The sequence below is a fragment of the Danio aesculapii genome, chromosome 5 (genome assembly GCF_903798145.1).
Source record: "Danio aesculapii chromosome 5, fDanAes4.1, whole genome shotgun sequence".
NCBI classification, from domain to species: Eukaryota; Metazoa; Chordata; class Actinopteri; order Cypriniformes; family Danionidae; genus Danio; species Danio aesculapii.
In genome coordinates this window covers 65,965,381-65,986,972 of record NC_079439.1, presented here as the reverse complement: position 1 = coordinate 65,986,972, position 21,592 = coordinate 65,965,381, and the positions used below count along the sequence as shown (strand labels likewise).

The 21,592-nt window shown below is 39.0% G+C and overlaps 1 protein-coding gene across 1 annotated transcript; it reads left to right on the top strand.

Moving 5' to 3' along the window:
• Positions 1-724: 724 nt before the first annotated feature.
• Positions 725-18,242, top strand: anxa1d (annexin A1d). The gene is made up of 13 exons (XM_056458721.1): positions 725-753; positions 931-994; positions 1,094-1,205; positions 9,757-9,851; positions 10,534-10,647; positions 10,998-11,088; positions 11,350-11,429; positions 11,534-11,590; positions 14,086-14,179; positions 14,265-14,360; positions 14,633-14,691; positions 17,815-17,937; positions 18,055-18,242. Exons 2-13 carry the CDS (start codon positions 950-952, stop codon positions 18,109-18,111), a joined length of 1,023 nt encoding a protein of 340 aa, XP_056314696.1. The 5' UTR covers positions 725-753; positions 931-949; the 3' UTR covers positions 18,112-18,242.
• The last annotated feature ends 3,350 nt before the right edge of the window (positions 18,243-21,592 follow it).

Here is a 21,592-nt window from a genome sequence, read left to right as displayed (position 1 = left end):
AATAGAGCTCATATAGCCTTAAGGGTGTATTGCACGCATTTTAAGTTGAATTTAATGCTGATATGACAGGACTGACAAAAACATGGTGATGTAAATTTATTTGTATTATATATTTGTAGTATTTATTTGTAGAAATTGTAGACTATTTGTAGACTCTTTATTTACTGTATTTGTTTCTATTTCACGGACAGATAATGTACGTTTCTGGTAGAACGTCCCACGTGTTTGCAACCTTTTCACTTATTACTTCAATATATTTCTCCATAGATAACCTTGTTCTGAGATCTGCTGAGATAACATTAGTTCTGTGTTGAATCTGATGCATAGGCATTTGTAGCTTTTGAAAAGAGCACCAGTCTGATTTGAATTTGAAGCGACAGCACAATTTAGATCAAACCTTGCTTTTCAAAGAGTTTGGTATTTTGAGATGAAACTTCATATACACACTCTAGAGACATCAGAGACCTATTACTTATTATTATCAGAAACGTATTATGTATTATTATTACATCTTGTAAAAAGGAGCATAATAGGTGTTTAAAAGGGGTTTAAGTTATTGCATTTATTTTATTTTTGTATTAGGTTTAGAGCCTACAACAGAGCGCATTACAGTACAACTAAGTCTTACAGACAAGTATAACCAGAGCAACCTGCTCTAACCCCTCCACGCAACATTTTTTTTTCTGGGTGTGTACTAGGAATAAAAAGGAGGCATATCTTTTCCTAATTCTCACCAACTTCACGGACCAGCAGGTGAGTTGGCGCAAATGCATTTCACTGCTTGTTCTCTTCTGCTTCTCTTAATACTGACATGTTTTTAATGAAGCTATATTCATAATGAAGCACTGATGGAATTTACATGACCCGCTAGATATATGGACAATTCTTGGCATAACTGGTCATAACTTTTATTTTATGCAATTTTAATAGCTTGTCCAAAGTTCGCAGGATGTCTTTTTTCCAGAAATTGTTCCAGCATGTTACTGATGACAAGGTAAAAAAATATATCTCATTCATTATGCTCTTTCAAAAAGATAAACAGGTAATTCTCCTTTAGGTTGTAATGTTTGTGTTGCTTCATGTTTTATCTCAGGGTTTTAAAGGTACTACTGTTGAGACAGGATACTTTGGGACAGTGAAGGCTGATCCAAACTTTAATGCCCAGAACGATGCTGAAAAATTAAAGAAAGCCATTGAGACCAAAGGTAAAACAGAGATACCATGGTCAATGCAAAGTTAAACATTTTCACCTTCGTTATACTGGGGGTTAGCAATCAGGAAAAAGTTAGAAAGAAATTGCAAATCTAAAACCCATCTTAACCCATGATTTAAGGGGTCCTTCAAGGCATATGACTTTCTTCTTTCAGATGAATCTAATCTGTGGTCTTTCAGTTCAAAAAAGTCTAATTAAGCCCCTGGACCCATACTAAAAGTGCCTCACAAAAATATCCAACATAGGCTCATTCTGAAAACGTAGCCCTATATACATTTCTGGAGATTACAAATTATGTAGCCAGAACTACGTATGGCTGCATTTCTTTTTTAAAATGAAAGCTATGGGGCGGTATGATGCCATTTCTTTTCACGCTTACCAGCTGACCGCTTACCACCGTATGGACCGATTTCCTGCTGTTACCAGTTTGTCCGGTAGCTCGCCATGTATGTCGGTGGACTTGAGACACAGAGAGGGGTTGACTGGGGTTTGAGTCTGGTGTAGAGTGGTTCCAGAAAGCAGGTAATAATAATATTTTAAAAAATTTTATTTAAAAAATAAAATAATATAAACAAGTAAACAATAGGGTGAGAATGTGGTAAAATCTGAAAATGTGGTAAAAATCAGGCGAGGGCTTTTCTTTTTCTGGATTGCTTTTTAAAATTGTCGGATGGGTTTAGGGAATTTGCGAAAACAAAAATGTAGCTCCTGGGACATATTTGGCGTTCTCCAGAACTGTATATAGAAGTACGTTTTCAGATCGAGCCTGGGTTAAAACTATCCATTTTTTAAACTTCATAAACAATTTTGTGTAATTTTGTGAGAGACTGCTTCTGTGCCTTGTTTTTTGTTCATCTTCTTATTTAGAGATGCATTTAGCACCACCAGCTGGACAAGAGTGCAAAGGAAGTATGTGTTGAGTCAAAAAGTAGAAATAGAAAAGCACAAATCAAGGATTTGTGAAAGATGTTGGAGAAACCTGATAAAAGCCAAAAGCTTTTACCGTTTATCGCTTTTTACTGTGTTTTTTTACCATGATTATACGTTCATCTCAACAGCACATACACAACTAAAGTTGCAAGATTTTCTCAACAAAACCAAGCAGCAGCCTTTTGGTCTCTTTTTGAAGCCAATACAAGTGACTGAAACTTTAAATCATCAAATGAATTTGATTTTGAGCCATTGTGCTTGCAGAATAGTGGCCACTATGTGTTGGAGGAAAACATTTCCTGACTCGCTCCTCCAAAACACCCCAAAGTGCTTAATAATAGTTAGATCTTGTGACTGTGCAGGCCTTGGGAGATGTTCAACTTCACCTTCATGTTCATCAAATTACTCTGTCTCCAGTCTTGGTGTCTGTCATCCTGATACACCACACCACCTTCAGGATACAATATTTCAACCATTAGGTGCACATGGTCCTCCAGAAAGGTTCGGTAGTCCTTGGTAGTGACAAGCCCATCTAGCACAAGTAATGGGCCTAGGGTATGCCATGATATTGCAGCCCAAACCATCACTGATCCACCCCATGCTTAACTCTGGGCATGCAACAGTCTGGGTGGTACACTTCTTTGAGACTTCTACACACCGTAACTCTCTTGGATGTGGGAAAAACAGTGAAGGTGGACTCACCAGAGAACAATATATGACTCACATTGTCCATGGCCCAAGATCTTTACTGCTGGCACCATTGAAACCAACGTTTGGCATCGGCAAGAATGACTAAAGACCATGTATAACGACCCTGTGGAGCTCCCGGCGAACAGTTTTGATGGAAACAGAAAAAATGGAGTGCACATTTAATTCTGCAGTGAACTGGGCAGCTTTTTGGATTCAACCTTGGTTAGCACCCCCGTTAGAGAGTTTTCAATTGCATCCACAGTTATTCCTGGTTCGTCCTTCTTGGTGGTCTGCTGACATAACCCTAGACACAGTACCATAGCTCTTGATACATCACAAAGACTTATTGTCTTGGTCACAGATGCGCCTGCAAGATGAGCACCAACAGTGTATTCTTTTTTTAACTCTAATATGCCACCCATAATATTGTGTGTGTTGCGATATTTTAGGCAAAACTGTGCTACTCACGGAAAAAAGATTTCTTCAAATTTGTTGCAAACAATTTAAATGGGTTGAATTTAAACAAACTAATTAAATTTAGTAATGTTCAACTTAATTTGTTTGTTTAAATTCAGCCCAAATAAATTGTTTACAACCACCACAAGGAGTTATCTTTGAATATTTTTTTCAGTATACTTTACTAATTAAATCTTCACACTCTACTCTTAAGATCGCTGTATTTCAGTAATTACAAACTAGTCTGTTTTCGTAAATATAATCATCTTAACAACAAACCCAGAGAGTACTGCCAGTCTTTAAAACTAAAACAGACACAAAACAAAAAGTGCCACTGGAGCTCACAAAAGTGTGCTTGCTTACTTTTTAGTAAAAGTTGACATCCTAATACAGTTTTTAATATTGGTAGAATATATATTTGGTAAAGTATTTTAATGCAACCATCTAAATAAAATTGATGCAATACACCAAACCTTGTGAAAAAAAACAAACAAACAAACAAACAAAAAAAACAAGTGGCAAGTGTTTAACAGTAGCCCGATTCCCAAGGACTTGGCAACTCTGTGCACAACACATGCTCCTGTCCAGCTGGTGGCGCTTAATGAACCTCAAATATGCACCTCAAGAGAAGAAGAAGAAAGCAGTCTCTTGTGGAAGTTACACAAAACTGTTTATGCAGCTTTAAATATGGATATTTTCTTTACAAAAACATAAATTTGCTTTCCACCAAAGCAATGTGTGGCATTTTTTTATTATGGATGGATGAGCTTTATTTTAAAACACCCACCCTTCGCCATTGTAGAGCTTGAGTTGTTTTTGTTTTCTTCCTCAACTCAGATTGGATTCTACTGAAAGAAGGAAGTCTTAAACACCAATGGTGAGTAAATAATTGGCTAATTTAAATTTCGGGGTGAACTAACACATTGTCACGGATTGGTCAGGCTCTCACGATCCCCACTCACGAAGATCACCATCACCTGACTTCTAATGAGCACACAGCTGCATCACATTCACGAGCACCAGATAAAAGCACAGCACTCCAGTCGCTCATTGTCCGGGCTCGTCTCGACGAAAGCGGACAACTGAGCGACCACTCAGCGTAGTCATCCTCAGCTAAAACAAACGCTTTACTTACCTGTTCTCTTTGTATTCCTCCTAGTCTTCCTGGTCCACCCGAATCGTCCTGTCTTCCAGTCCTTCCAAGTCTGTGTCATCCTCTGTCAGCTGTATCTGGTGTGTGCTGTCCATCCTCGTGTATTCCTGTTACCCAGCCACGGAGGAAAAGACCCCAACATCATTCCTGATCCTCCTGGCTATCCTTCATGTGCTCCTTGTTGTCATTTAATAAACACCCTAACGTTTCCTTACCTCTGTCTCCTGTCCGCTTCATAACAGAAGCCCGGACCAATAACGACGACAACATGAGCACCCCCGATCACTTTCAAGAGCTGGTGGACCAGTTGAAGCGGATTCTACAGCCACCAGCTCCACTTTCCAACGCACCACCAGCACCGAGCACTTCCGCCTCCACAGTTTCTTCTTCGGCCCTTCCTTCCAGTCCCATGGCCCGACCAGCGCCCTACTCAGGCGGAGCGGGGGAGTGCAATGGTTTTCTGTTACAATGTTCCCTCATATTCGAAATGCAACCTTCTCTATATCCCACAGATAAGTCAAAGATCGCCTACATCGTATCACTACTCTCTGGGCCTGCACTTAAATGGGCTGAGACGATCTGGAACCAAGCCGGGCCGGTCATGAATTCCATCACTACCTTCACGGAGTATTTCAAAGAGGTGTTTGGACGTTCTGATGGGGAAGTAGCCGCTGGAGAGCAGCTGTATCATCTAAAGCAAGGTACTCTATCTACACAGGAATATGCTCTCCGGTTTCGCACTCTAGCAGCTGCAAGTGGATGGAATGAGAGATCGTTGTTGACCACGTACCGGCTCGGCTTGGAACCCACTCTCCGAATCCAGCTGGCCACATTAGATGATACTATGGGTCTGGAGAGATTCATCCAACATTCTCTCCGATGTTCCGATCGTCTCCGTTCCTATCAACAGGACACCATCACCCCCTCGTCTGCACTCCTCCAATCGCCTGAGTCAACAGCCTCTCCAGAACCAGAACCCATGATAATAGAGTCTGGAAGACTGACATCAGCGGAACGACAGAGGAGGCTGACCCGGGGTCTGTGTCTATACTGCGGTGTCAGTGGACACACCCGTATGGAGTGTCCCCTTCGTCCCATTCGGACTTCAGTGAGTGTATTCAGTACGAATATTGAACAATGTAAACCACTTACTACCACCGTACAAATAACTACTGCCTCTATTTCTCTCCTTGTCACAGCCCTCATCGACTCCGGGTCAGCAGGGAACTTCATCTCCCAATCCCTCTGTCGTCAACTCCACCTACGTACTGAGGCGTCCTCGCATATATACCAGATACAACCGATAACCCAGTGCACTCGATCTTCGACCCGTATCCATCGACAATGCGAAGACATCCTTCTTCAAGTGGGGTTGTTACATCAAGAGAGGATTCAATTTCTGGTTCTGGAGGGTGCAAATATGGACATCATTCTAGGGCGCCCGTGGCTGGTGAAGCACGATCCCATCATCTCTTGGGGCACAGGAGAGATAAAGAAATGGGGATCTGGATGTACACCTACCTGTTTTCCAAATCTCCCTCTTCAAGGTCGGAACCCCATTTCTTTGTTTACAACATCGGTCGAGAGTCCTCCTGAGAAGCAGTCTATCCACATTCCTAAGGAGTACAGCTCCTTTCATGATGTCTTCTGCCCCAAGAGAGCTTCCCAGCTACCGCCGCATCGGCCATGGGACTGCGCGATCGACCTAGTTCCAGATGCCCAGTTGCCAAGAGGTAGGATCTACCCGCTCTCGCTTCCAGAGAATCAGGCAATGGAAGATTACATAAGGGAGGCTCTGAGTCAGGGGTACATACGTCACTCAAAATCACCAGCCGCCTCAAGCTTCTTCTTTGTGGCCAAGAAGGACGGAGGGCTGCGTCCATGCATCGACTACAGGGTCCTAAATAACGGTACAGTAAAATACCGATATCCCCTTCCTCTGGTACCAGCCGCTTTGGAACAGCTCCGAGAAGCTAAAGTCTTCACTAAATTGGACCTCCGCAGCGCGTATAATCTGATAAGAATACGTGAGGGGGACCAATGGAAGACAGCATTCGTGACCCCTACTGGCCACTATGAATATGAGGTCATGCCTTACGGTCTGGTCAACGCCCCCTCCGTATTCCAAAACTTCATTCATGAAGTCCTCCGGGAGTTTCTTCACCACTTTGTAATAGTGTACATAGATGACATCCTCATTTACTCCCGGAGTGAGGCCGAACATCGCCAACACGTTGCGGAGGTCCTACACACATTGAGAGAACATCACCTCTACCTCAAAGCGGAGAAATGCTCATTCCACCAGAAGTCGATTCATTTCTTGGGATACATCATTGACCAAACCGGTATACGTATGGATGGGAAGAAAATTGAGGCTGTTCTATCCTGGTCAGAACCCACTTCCATTAAGGAGCTCCAGAGGTTTCTTGGGTTTGCTAACTTTTATAGACGGTTTATCAAGGACTACAGCAGGATTACATCACCTCTCACTAATCTCCTCAAGGGTAAACCCAAAGGACTGGAGTGGACCAAAGAAGCAGCCGCAGCCTTCCGCCTTCTTAAGAAGGAGTTCACAAGGGCCCCACTCCTGACTCATCCTGACCCAAATCTTCCTTTCGTGGTGGAAGTGGACGCATCCACCACCGGCGTCGGGGCAGTATTATCCCAACATCATGATACACCGCCCCGACTGCATCCCTGTGCCTATTTCTCTCGGAAGTTGAGCCCGGCGGAGCAGAATTACAGCATAGGAGACAGGGAGCTTCTAGCAATCAAGCTAGCCTTGGAGGAGTGGCGTCACTGGTTGGAGGGAGCCAAACATCCGTTCCAGGTGATCACAGATCACAAAAACCTCCAATATATCAAAGAGGCCAAGAGACTATGTCCACGTCAAGCCAGATGGTCACTTTTCTTCTCACGTTTTGATTTCTCCATTTCCTATCGTCCAGGACCCAAGAATCTAAGAGCAGACGCTCTCTCTCGTTTACACGAGCATCACGATCATGAAGAACTCCCAACGAAGATTCTTCCCGAACACATCTCCATTTGTCCGATCACCTGGAACGCTCCTCCAGTCGTTGCCACTCCGGAAGCCCCTGCTCCGCCGGGATGCCCTCCTCATCGGCAGTTCATACCACCTGAACACCGGGTAGATCTGATCCACTCCTTACATACCTCGCTAGGCACTGGACATCCAGGGATCAACAATACTCTCTCGCTAGTATCCCAACGATTCTGGTGGCCAAACATGGCAAGGGATGTGAGGCAATATGTTCAGGGCTGTAAGGACTGTGCCCAATCCAAGAGCCCACGTCATCTACCCGCTGGAAAGCTCCATCCCTTGCCGATTCCGAACCGTCCCTGGTCACACCTAGGAGTGGACTTTATCACTGACCTCCCCTCGTCAGAAGGTAATACCTGTATTCTAGTCATCGTAGATAGATTCTCAAAGTTTGTCAAACTAATCCCTCTGAAAGGTCTTCCCACAGCCTTTGAAACAGCCGACAATATCTTTAATCAAGTCTTCAGGTCATTTGGTATTCCAGAAGATATTGTGTCGGACAGAGGTCCACAGTTCATCTCACGTCTATGGAAAGCCTTCTTCAAGCTCCTAGGTGTGGCCGTCAGCCTCTCTTCTGGATATCATCCCCAAACCAACGGGCAGACAGAGAGGAAGATTCAGGAGGTGGGACGGTTCCTGAGGACCTTCTGCAGTGGTCACCAGAGCTCCTGGAGCCAGTATTTGGGCTGGGCAGAATATGCCCAAAATTCACTGCGGCAACCCTCCACCGGACTCACGCCATTCCAGTGCGTCCTGGGCTTCCAACCACCGCTCTTTCCCTGGGATGGCGAACCATCTGATGTCCCCGCAGTGGATCACTGGTTCCGGGAGAGCGAGAGAGTCTGGGACGAGGCTCATCAACATCTGCAGAGGGCAGTCCGTCGAAGCAAGGTAACCGCCGATAGAAGAAGGTCTGAAGAACCCAGATACACACCCGGACAAAAGGTGTGGCTATCCACCCGGGACATACGCATGCGACTGCCCTCTCGCAAGTTAAGTCCCCGATTTGTTGGTCCCTTCACCATCGTGGAACAGGTTAACCCCGTCACCTACAAACTACAATTACCCTCTCACTACCGTATTCACCCTACATTCCACGTATCACTCCTGAAACCCTATCACGATCCTGTTCTTCCCTCCACAGAGCCTGACCACGAAGAGGAACCCCCTCCTCCACTGCTCCTAGAAGAAGGAGCCGTCTACGCAGTGAAGGAGATCTTGCGTTCCCGACGTCGTGGTGGCCAGTTGGAGTACCTGGTGGACTGGGAAGGGTACGGCCCCGAAGAAAGGACATGGGTTCCCAGAGCTGATATTCTCGATCCTAGTCTCATGGTGGAGTTTCATGAGAGCCACCCTGAGTTCCCAGCGCCTAGAGGCAGAGGGAGACCACCACGGCGTCGGAGGTGTCGGCCCTCAGGAGCGGGCCCTGGGGAGGGGGGTACTGTCACGGATTGGTCAGGCTCTCACGATCCCCACTCACGAAGATCACCATCACCTGACTTCTAATGAGCACACAGCTGCATCACATTCACGAGCACCAGATAAAAGCACAGCACTCCAGTCGCTCATTGTCCGGGCTCGTCTCGACGAAAGCGGACAACTGAGCGACCACTCAGCGTAGTCATCCTCAGCTAAAACAAACGCTTTACTTACCTGTTCTCTTTGTATTCCTCCTAGTCTTCCTGGTCCACCCGAATCGTCCTGTCTTCCAGTCCTTCCAAGTCTGTGTCATCCTCTGTCAGCTGTATCTGGTGTGTGCTGTCCATCCTCGTGTATTCCTGTTACCCAGCCACGGAGGAAAAGACCCCAACATCATTCCTGATCCTCCTGGCTATCCTTCATGTGCTCCTTGTTGTCATTTAATAAACACCCTAACGTTTCCTTACCTCTGTCTCCTGTCCGCTTCATAACACACATACACTGCAACTATATGCTTACCATTCCATGGGACCCAAGGCAAAGAGCTTGCTCAAAGCACTGCTGATCCTTATGTTACAGTGTAACTATATATTTAATACCAAGTAATACTAATTAATTTCATGCACCTGTTACCAGCTGTATGGTTAGGGATAGAAAGAGCTGTATATAATTGTGCATAACCTATTGTTTTCACTTTAATACTGCAATTAGATTCAATGTGTAACAAGGACAACTTAAGATAAAATGTTACCGCTGCTTCCTTTAATTTTGCCAAATTTCTGCCCATTGTGAATGAGATCATAAACAGCTGTTCCTGTTTTCCTCTCATTAAAGGTGTGGATGAAGCCGCTATTATAGAGGTGATTGCAAAGAGGAGCAATGCACAAAGACAGCAGATCAAAGCGGCTTATCAGCAGAGTGCAGGAAAAGTAAGCATATTTTTGAGATGTGCATAAAGATAGTTATACAGTAAACATATAGTACTACAGTATATATATATATATATATATATATATATATATATATATATATTAAATTCCAATTGGTCCTATATGTAAATACTCAACATTTGAATGCAGTTGCTGGTTCACCAGATGCTTATTGAGGCTTAAATCATGTCAAATAACATGTGTGTTTTTCTTATAACTGGACACAAAGGAAGGTTCACTCAAAAACCAAAATGATGATCATTTACTCACCCTTAACTTTAAGCTTTATTTGTTCTGTTGAACATAAAAGAAATTATTCTGAAGAATGTTGGATACTTGTAACCATTGACTTCCATAGTAGATTCAAAACTAGAGTCAATGGTTACAGGTTTCCAACATTCTTTAAAATATCTTCTTTTGTGTTCAACTGTAAAAAAACTACTTTGGAACAAGTCAAGGGTGAGTAAACGATGACAATTATTTTTTGAGGTGAACTATCCCTTTAAAGCACTATTTCAAGAATGCATTGTTTTCTTTCCAACATAGTCGTAATTAATCATTCAAATACATAGTTAAGAATTTATTTTGATATATTAGACATAACTCATGTCTAGAATTTCTTTCTGTTTATGGTCTATTCCAAATGGTGTACTAACGTTTTTATATCTTGTTGGTGATTCAGTCTCTGGCAGATGAACTGAAAAAGGCTCTAAAGTCACATCTTGAGGATGTGGTCCTGGCCTTGCTGATGACACCCCCTGAGTATGATGCTTTTGAGATGAGAAAAGCCATGAAGGTACAACTTACTGGTCTTACAGCATTTGAAAAGATATTATCTAAAGACTTTTAGCAACAGTTCACCCAAAAATGAAAATCTACTCACCATTTAGGTTTCACTTTATGAGTATATTTTTCTCTGTTGAAATTTTTGGGAAAATGCTGGAAACCAGTAGCCATTGACATCCTTAATAGAAGAAAAAATGCACTATGTAAATCTATAAATACCAGTTTCAAACATTTTTCAAAATATTTACTTTTGTGTTCAACAGAAAAAAAACTTAAACATGTTTGGATCAGGATTTTATTTTTGAGTGAACTATTCCTTTTATAAATATGTACTTACCTGCATACTTAACTGATACTCAGGGTCTTGGGACAAAAGAAAATGTCCTGAGTGAAATTCTGGGGACAAGGACAAACAAGGAGATTACAGCTATGAAGATTAGTTTCAAAGAAGGTAGCAAAAATCACATAAATACTGCATCCCAAAGCTGATGTACTGAATTTGTAAGCTGCTGTACCTTTCTGGTAACACTTTAGTTTAAGTAATAATTCACTTCAATTACTAGTGGCTTATTACCTGCCTATTATTAAGACATTAACTGCTTATTAGCACTTATTCAGTATGATCTTATTTTACTTCTCCAATCCTACCCAATACCTAAACCCAAGTTAATCATTTGTTAATAATAAATCTGACCCCTTTTCTGTTATGCAGTCTATAGAGAGACGCTGGAGGAAGATATTAAACATGACGTTAGTGGGAATCTTGAAACTGTCTTGCTTTCCCTTTGCAAGGTAGAAAAAAGTGCAATATTTGCTTTCAGTTTAATCTGTATGAGTATTGCAGAGTGAATTATAATGTGTATTGCATGAACAATTACATATTAATGTCTCATAAGGCTACCAGAAATGAAGATCGTAAAATTGATGATGGACTGGCTAAGAGTGATGCAAAGGTAAAGACATTTAACTTATTTATTTATTTATGTTTTATATATCTATTTTTGAGGATTCAATGTTGATTATATATAAATATACACTACCTGACAAAAGTCGTCTATCCAAGTTTTCGAAACAACTAATAATAACTTGACTTCTAGTTGATCATTTGGTATCAGCAGTGGCTTATATGAAAGGCAAAGGCCTCTAGATTACGCTTATTTTACCTTGATTATATGATCATGCCTTGATTTTTAATGATTTAATTAGGACAGCAAGGTCTGACTTTGCTAAGACAAAAGTCTTGTCACTTAACAGAAATATAAAGTCATGGTGCAGTAGAAAAAGAATTACTCCCATGAGCTTGTAGGACTGCATCCACACATCTCTGCAATGACTCAAATAACTTATTAATAAAGTCATCTGGAATGGCAAAGAAAGCGTTCTTTGGATTCATCTTCAATGCCTCCTCCTTCATCTTACCCCAGACATGCTCAATAATGTTCATGTCTGGTGACTGGGCTGGCCAATCCTGGAGCATATTGCCTTTCTTTACTTTCAGGAACTTTGATGTGGAGACTGAAGTATGAGAAGGTGCGCTATCCTGCTGAAGAATTTGCCCTCTCCTGTGGTTTGTAATGTAATGGGCAGCACAAATGTCTTGATACATCAGGCTGTTGATGTTGCCATCCACTCTGCATATCTCCCGCACGCCCCCATCCTAAATGTTACCCCAAACCATGATTTTTCCTTGACCAAACTTTACTGATGAGAATCTTGGGTCCATGCGGGTTCCAATAGGATTTCTGCAGTATTTGTGATGATTGGGATGCGGTTCAACAGATGATTCATCAGAAAAATCTACCTTCTGCCACTTTTCCAACTGATCAACTGATAGATGTCAAGTTATTTGTTGCTACAACTGGAATTAACTATATATATAGTGACTTTTGGGTATTTTCATCTTTACTTATGAACTTATGATGTGCAATCTAGTCAAAATGCATTCAGGCTGTGTTTAATAATGCTGTATCCCAGTTTTTTTAACAATGTTCATTCATTCATCCATTCATTTAGATCCATTCTGTTTCTAAACGAACCTAAATAAAGTTCAAAAGCTGTGTTCTTATGGTATTTCTGTTGCTGGAATGCCCCTTGTATATTATATTTTTTGTGTAGTGCAAGACTTTAAGTTCATGTTTTCCAGACAAAATGTCCCTAAATATTCAATTCAATTCAATTCACCTTTATTTGTATAGCGCTTATACAATGTAGATTGTGTCAAAGCAGCTTCACATAAAAGGTCACAGTAAATAGGAACAGTGTAGTTCAGTTTGTAGTGTTTAAGTTCAGTTCAGTTTAGCTCAGTTTAGTGTGGTTTTATAATCACTACTGAGAGTCCAAATATTGAAGGGCAAATCCAACGATGCGCAGCTCTACAGATCCCGAACCATGCAAGCCAGTGGCGACAGCAGAGAGGGAAAAAAAACTTCACTAATGGCGAAAGTGAAGAAAAAAAAACCTTGAGAGAAACCAGGCTCAGTTGGGCACGATCATTTTAATTTCTCCGCTGGCCAAACGTCTTGTGCAGAGCTGCAGTCTCAGTGGCAGAGGCTGGAAGCTGGCCTCAGCGAAGACTCGTCTGTCTCTGGAGCGTCACAGGAATCAGTCTCATGTTCTCCACTCTTCCATGACCATCACAGTAGCTGCTCAGGATGCGGCCTGGTCCAGGATATGGAAACCTTGGGATCATCTCGTCGTTGGTCTTGGATCGAATCAGTGACTCTGCATAGTCTGAGGTCCTCGGGAAGAGTATCCCCAGGTGGAAATGGAGAATAAAGAAAATAATTCACAGTGTATATCAACAAGATGCAGAACCTGTGTAGAAGCCCGCTAAGTGGTGCACTAAGTGTATGCTTTACTGAACAGATAGGTCTTTAATCTAGTTTTGAATTGGGAGAGTGTGTCTGAGCCTCGGACGTTATCAGGAAGGCTGTTCCAGAGTTTAGGAGCTATAAATGAGAAGGCTCGACCTCCTTTACTCGACTTTGCTATTCTAGGTACTACCAGAAGCCCTAAGTTTTGAGACCTTTAAGAGCGAGTTGGATTGTAGCGAGACAGAAGATTGGTTAGATAAACAGGAGCTAGATTATTTAAAGCTTTATATGTAAGAAGCAATATTTTAAATACACAAAAACATTATTTAAAAAAATTTAAATAACTTGGTATACTTTGTGTTATTATTCAAAACTGTTTCATTAAAGTTTTTGTTGTTGAAAACAAATAGGTTGGAGATTGGCGAAATGTGAAAACAATTCTAGAATCACCCATATATAGCAGTTGTATTGGTGTGTAACAATTAAACAGTATGAAATTAGCATCGTTTGTTGCAATTTGCTAAATATCTGACTTCTTCATACCTTGCCAATCACAACCATGTATTGTAAACTGCTATCAAGTAAGGATATTAAAATGCACAATGTACTCTATCTCTGATCTTGTGTCGTTTCAGGCTCTGTTTGAGGCAGGAAAGAATCGGATCGGTACAGTTTGCTCAGTACTGATTGACATCCTCACAAGCAGGAGTGAAGCTCAGCTGTGCAAAAGTAAGATATCTGACTTTGTGTGTCAAAGCGGTGAAATTCAGCTGATGTTTACTGAGGAGCTAACAGTGTTAATTAAAATCCACAGTTTTTCAATATTATGGCCAATTCAGCAAAGATGGTTTGGCCAAAGATCTTCAGAGCGAGCTGAGTGGACACTTTGAAGACTGCATGATGACGCTGGGTAAATATACTGTACACATTTACTTTATTTTCTTCTGTGTACTGTATTAGTGTGGGTGTGAAAAACAGAACTAGACAATGCTTCGCTGTCCATCTGAATGAAAGCAGCTCCTTAAAACTTGCCAGCAAGACATGCCTGTTCTTCCAGCTTTGCATGTTCAGTGTGTTTTCATTCACATGTCCAAAATAGATCGCATCAGATCCAAGAGTAAATAAATGTAAAACCTGTATAAATTGCATTCATAATATTGTAATATCTCTTTTATGTTTTAGTGAAGGCTGCTTGGAATAAACCTGCCTACTTTGCAGAAAAGCTTCAACATGCTATGAAGGTAAAATTGCAGAGGAAGAGGTTTATTCATTCATTCATTCATTCATTCAAATCTATTAATTATATTATGCACTGTTGAAGGTGAAATATCCCAATGTCTTCCTATGTTTCTTTGAGGAACATTGTTTTTAAACATTTCAATAAGTTTTTCACTTATTTGATGGCAAACTGGCAATCCTCAGCCCATCTTTGCTCCTAAAGGACTAGACCAAACTCAGTTCCTGGAGGGCCGCAGCTCTGCACAGTTTAGTTCCAACCCTAATTAAACGCATCTGATCAAACTAAAGCTGCAATCACACTGGGCTTTGTGTGTGCGAAATTCTGTCGTACGGCGCTGCGAAAAGGGGCGGGATTACACAAGATGATTAGACATTTAAAAAAGCGAGCGATTGCTCCATGTTTTAAATTTCTGTCCAGAGAGGTCATGTTTTGATCCTCAATTGGTCTCACACAGTCAAGTGATGAGATTTTGCAGGTCAGAGTTCACCAAGCTTGAACTTTGTACCACAGCGACATGCGAAACTTGACGCATGACCTTGCGTTTCCGGTCTGATGCATCTGCGTGCGGATGAATGGAAGTCTATGGGAGGAAAAGCCCAGTGTGACCTTCAGGCTTGATTGAAACTTACAGGTGAAGCCGCGGTCACACTGCAATTTTCTCTCCATAGACTTCCATTCATACGCATGCTAATGCGGAAGACCGGAAACGCTGCTTGTGCGACAAGTTTCAGAGTTCGCTGTATTGGAAACTTTAAGCTTTGTGAACTGACCTGCATGAGACCAATCGAAGATCAAAACATGACCTCTCAGTACAGAAATTTAAAATATGGACCAATCGCTCACTTTTTTATTGTCTAATCAACTTGTTTAATCCCGCCCCTTTTCGCAGCATCGTATGACAGAATTCCGCGAGCTCAAATTCTAGTGTGACTGAGGCATAAATGTGTTGAAGCAGGGTTGGAACTAAAATGTGCAGGGCTGTGGCCCTCCAGGAACTGAGTTTGACACCCCTGGACTAGACCTTTCTTGGACGTTGCTTTTGTACCAAATCATAATTACAATCACCTGTTGACATCACCTGTTTCAAATAACGTCATTATTTAACCAATTTACCTGATTACTACCCCTAAACTGCTCCTGTCTCAACTTTTTTTGAAAAATGTGTTACAAGAACCGAAATTGGAATATGTGTTTATTTTGGGGGAAAAAAACAGTAAAAATCACAAGGAATACATTAAATAATGTTTGTTGTATTGTCTGCAATGAAATACACGTCAAAGTCAATTTAGAAATCACTACTTTCTTTTTTATTTGCGTTTTCCATACTGTCCTAACTTTTTCTGTAAATAATCCGATTGTCCAAATGGATTAGAGTCGAATTTAAAAATCACATGGTTTTCTATTTTCTGTTTTCTTAAAAACATGCTGGTCACACTTTATTTTAAGGTTCAGTTCTTGCTATCAACAAACCATTTACTACAGAATACATTTTGCCTCAATACACTTTTATTTGGCTTATTATTAAAGGAGCAGTTCACTCAAAAGTGAAAATTCTGAACCTTAAAATAAAGTTTCTTGTTGAACACAAAATAAAGATATATTGAAGAATGTTGGAAGAAACAACCACTGACGTCTACATTTTGTTCCTTCTGTTAAAATATTTTCAGAGTATTTTGTTTTGTTTTCTACAGAAGAAAGAAACCCATTAAAGTTTAGCATGATTAAATGCAAAGAAATTCACATTTGGGTGAACTATCCTTTTAATAGTTAGTGAGGTAGTTGTTAGGGTTAGATATTGGATAGGATTACAGATTTAGAATATGATCATGAATAATAAGTGCAAACAAATGCAAACACTCAAAAACTAATTTGTTAATAATAGGCATGTTAATATAGTGAAAATTGGTCAATATGCTGAAGTGTTACACTGAAGATGTCTGCAAAATTGTTGCAAACAATTTATATGTGTTTAATTTAAACAAATTAAATTTAGTGATGTTCAACTTAAATTTTTTGTTTAAATTCAGCCCAAATAAATTGTTTACAACCACTTAACTTAAAAAAAGAGTAAATCCAAGAAATCATCTTTAAATCTTTTTTTTTTGTGTACCAAAGTACCTTTCGTGTAAACTTTGATAAGCTGTTTGTTACATCATTCTACTAAGATGATTGCTGCTCTGTGAAGAAAAATAGCCATACATTATTTTGATGTATTTTGTGTTTTTTCCTCATTTATTTATGCTTTTAAATTGCATTATGGGACCTTGATCTTTCTTCCACAACTTTTAAACTAGAAAAGTTTAAAAAAAGGGACGTTTATTAATATTTGTAATAGTTTAAAGTGATATATTGTCTGGGTTGGTGTTGTATATTACGCTACAAAAAACTGCCAGTACGTTTTCTGTTATTTTGCAGACTTATTACATTATATTTCTAATACATTCTATTTATTGCGACTTCCTGAATTGTCCTTAAGTCACTAGAGAGGCAGTGAGGGTCCTTGTAGTTTGTGACGCGCTGATGGCTGATACAGACACGCTGAGCCCAAGATGTTTTTTGGCAAAACTTTATATATATATAGTTGAAACATGACAAACAAAACATCAATTTGTGGGTTAAATACCTGTTGTCTATGGAGCTGATTATTGCATTGTATAGAGTTGTTGCGTGTGCTGTGGCGTTGTTGCGGTTGCTGTGGCGGTCAACAAAAAATACAGCTACCCCACTCTCCTTCTCTCCTCCTAACACCTGTGTGATTGTGCACGCGGTTTATTTGGTCTAGCAGGTGCCAGGTAGGCCCACGTGACTAAAAACATTAAACGTCACAGTGAAACCCAAACTAATCAGTATACAAATAAACATAATTAAATGAAAAGTAATATGGCTCCTATACTATTATTTCAAACTACTAAAATGTCAATAAAAGTCACTCTGTTAAACTGGAGAGTAAACTTTCCTCATCAAAAGTCGACAGAGCAGAGATCAACATCTCATAATGCAATTCACAACCGTAAATAAACAAAACACTTGTGAATCACAAAATATGGAAACTGTTCATTAACAGGTCGTTTTTACAGCGTGCTTTATGAATATACACATCTGTAATATGGCCTTTCTTTTATAGGGTTTTGGAACCAACGATGACACACTGATCAGAATTATCGTGAGCCGTTCAGAAATCGACCTGCTGAAAATCATGCAAGAGTACAAGAGGATGTACGGCAAAACCCTTCAGGAGGCCGTTCAGGTGAGTCTCTGAAATTCATAATGAGTGAAAAGCTTTAAAAGGAAGTTTCACATTCGTAAATTCCTCTGAAGCTGCATATCTGAATTAAACATTGGCTCCTGTGTTTGTCCTCTGCAGAATGAAACAAAAGGAGATTATCAGAAGATCCTGCTGGTGCTCTGTGGCTCTCAGTGAACAACAATCTTCATTCAGCCAAATAAACACATCATTTAAACATGTCTGATATATTCATGACCATTGTAAACACTTAATCTCTTCTAGGTGTGGCTCTTGAGGAATTTTACATTAAATCATCAGTTGTGCAACTTGTGTCAGAGATTTCTTTGACCAGAACATTGAGTTGTACCATTTTTCAATCCATTCAGCTGATCTCTGGGCCTAGTGACATCACTTTTAGCATAGCTAAATCATAATAGACCATTAGCATCTTGCTCAATAAGTTTTGATAATTTTCCTATTTAAAGCTTGACCCTACTGTAGTTAGGGGAGAGCGGGGCACAAAGTAACACTTTTTGGTTTTGGCCAAATAATGAACCAGGGATGATCCAGAGTGTTTTTTAAGGCTTGATTGTGTTTAAGGGGTGCAAGTTTAATTAGTAAAAAAAAAAAAAAATCACATTATTTTTTCACTTATCTTAATTTTTTACTGCAGCGAGATGTTGTTTATATTCACACAGCTACACAAAAAACTGAAGGTTTAAATATGATAGTTGTTTAACATACATTTTATAGGAATAAATGATTTCATCGCAATATTTAGAGATATGACTACATATAAAAAGCAAACATGGGGCATAAATAAATACCAAAATTGCATATAAAAATAAAACGACAGTAAAAATGAATAGCAATAAAAATAGCAATTAAAGCACCTTAAAATAAGTTCACTTTCCTTTAGCTGAGTCCCTGATTCTCAGGGTCACACAGTGGAATGAACAGCCTATGAATATGAATTCTGCATATCTTTTACGCAGCGAATAACCTTCCAGCTGCAACCTAGTTCTTTGAAACAAAATGTAGGTAATAAAGCAATTTTAAAAAGCAATTAAAAGAAAGATGCAATAATAAATGATACTTTAAAAAGTCATAAAAATAGTGTAGACAAAACAATTAAATAGAAACAAAAACATTATATATATATACAGTTGAAGTCCGAATTATTTGCCTAGCCCCTTGAATTTTTTTTCTTTTTTAAATATTTCCCAAATGACAATTTACAGAGCAAGGACATTTTCACAGTATGTCTGATAATAGAAAGAGAAAGACTTATTTGTTTTATTTCGGCTACAATAAAAGCAGTTTTAATTTGTTATGAACTATTTTAAGGTCAAAATTATTAGCCGCTTTAAGCTAATTATTTTTCCGATAGTCTACAGAATAAAACGTCGTTATACAATAACTTGCCTAATTTGCCTAACCTGCCTAGTTAACTTAATTAACCTAGTTAAGCCTTTAAATGTCAGTTTAAGCTGTATAGAAGTGTCTTGATAAATATATAGTCAAATATTATTTACTGTCATCATGGCAAATATAAAATAAATCAGTTATTAGAGATGAGTTAAAAAAACTATTATGATTAAGTGCTGAAAGAAATCTTCTGTCCGGGAAAAAAATAAACGAGGAGCTAAAAATTCTGACGTCAACTTTATATATGTATATTAGTACAGTGCATTTTATTTACTGTAAGATTTCTATGACTTAAAAAACTTTCACTTTCACCTCAGTTATAAGCTGCCGAATATCTTCTTTAAAAAAACCCAAACATTATGAAGTTTCCACTATCACACCCCTTTTCATTCACATATTTTTAACCCAGAGGAGTCTTTATGTCTATCTAGAACAGTCCGTATTATCCAGCTTGTACTGAGACCAAAATAAATGGTGCATGAGAATCGGATTGATCTGTAAATGCAGTCATCAGCTCAAAGTGCTTCATCTGCAGGCCACACAAGAATCAGTGCATCGTTTACAGAATGACGTTTTCAGTGCGTCTGGCTCTTGTTTTGTCGACCATGTCTTTAATACCACACATAACCTTTTCATATGAGCTTCAGGACACAATTCACACTCTGAAGGAGGAGAATGCGTTTCTACATCACCGGCTGAAAAACCTCACGCAGGCGCTCAAAGAGATGAAAAGACTGCTTCTGGATCACTCGCATGGTGAGAATTCACAATTTGATGAAGTTATTCAACATCCTTTAATATAATTTCTATTCAGTTCTTTAAGTTAATAAAGCAGATCATGTGTCCACAGACTCTACTGCGGATCATAACAGTGAGAAGTTGCATGCGTGGAATGAATGGATTAAGCACGGTATATATGACTTCTTTTCGGCTTTCTTATGCTTTATTGTGATGTGTGATGAATTATATTTCCTATTTTTGGCATTAATGGTTCCAAAATCATCCTAGAATGATGTTAAATTAATAATAAATTCCACAAAAGTTTTTTTATAATGTTTTTTTTAAGATGTGCATTGGTATAACAGCATTAACTTGATAGTATTAACTATTATATTATATTATATTATATTATATTATATTATATTATATTATATTATATTATATTATATTATATTATATTATGGCACAGTGGCTCAGTGGTTAGCACTGTCGCCCCACAGCAAGAAGGTTGCTGGTTTGAGTCCCGGCTGTGCCAGTCTGCATTTCTGTGTGGAGTTTGCATGTTTCGTGTTCGTGTGGGTTTCCTTCGGGTGCTCCGGTTTCCCCCACAGTCTAAAGACATGCGCCATAGGTGAACAAAATCGGAATAATTGGCGGTTCATTCTGCTGTGGCAACCCCTGATAAATAAGGGACTAAGCCAAAAGAAATGAATGTGTTAATATTATATTATACATATTAGTTTGAGCCACATTTAATATGATACTTACTTTCTCTTTTGACTGACCTACATTGTTTTTCATGCAATCTGGGAAAATAATAATAATAATAATAATGATAATAATAATAATAATAATAATAATAATAATAATAATAATAATAATAATAATAATAATAATAATAATATAATAATAATAATAATAATAATAATAATGATACTCAATATGTTTAGTGTTTTTTTTTTGTTCTCAATGACTACACTGTTTCAGCACTGAAAAGCAAAAGCAGAAGTAAAAATGACTGATAAATACAAATAATAAACTTGTCCTTGTAAATTAAAGATGTTTCAGAAACAAAAACCTTAATTAAACAGGTTTGAATACAAACGCTTTGAATAATAAAATTCAAGCTCAAACAGTTTTGGAACAGCTTATATTTTCATTTAGATAATCATAGTTTTTTTTCCAGAGCTTTTCAATTACATAGTTACTATAAAGGTAAGACTAATATATCAGAGAACTACACAACTTTTTTTTTTATTTTGTTTGGGAAACATTTTACTCATGAACAAAACATTCTCAAATCGCAGCCTTCTTTTTCACAGTCCAAGTTGATGTATTTGTTAAACATTTTAAATTTTTGGAATATTGCAATACTTATTTTTAAAATGCCACTGATACATAAGTCTTTCCTCATTTATCTTGTTATTTATTTATTTATTTTATCTCTTTTCATTTTATTTACTTATTATAATATTTTATATGTATTATAATTTAATGTGCTTTGTTAAATTCCTTTCATTATTGTTGC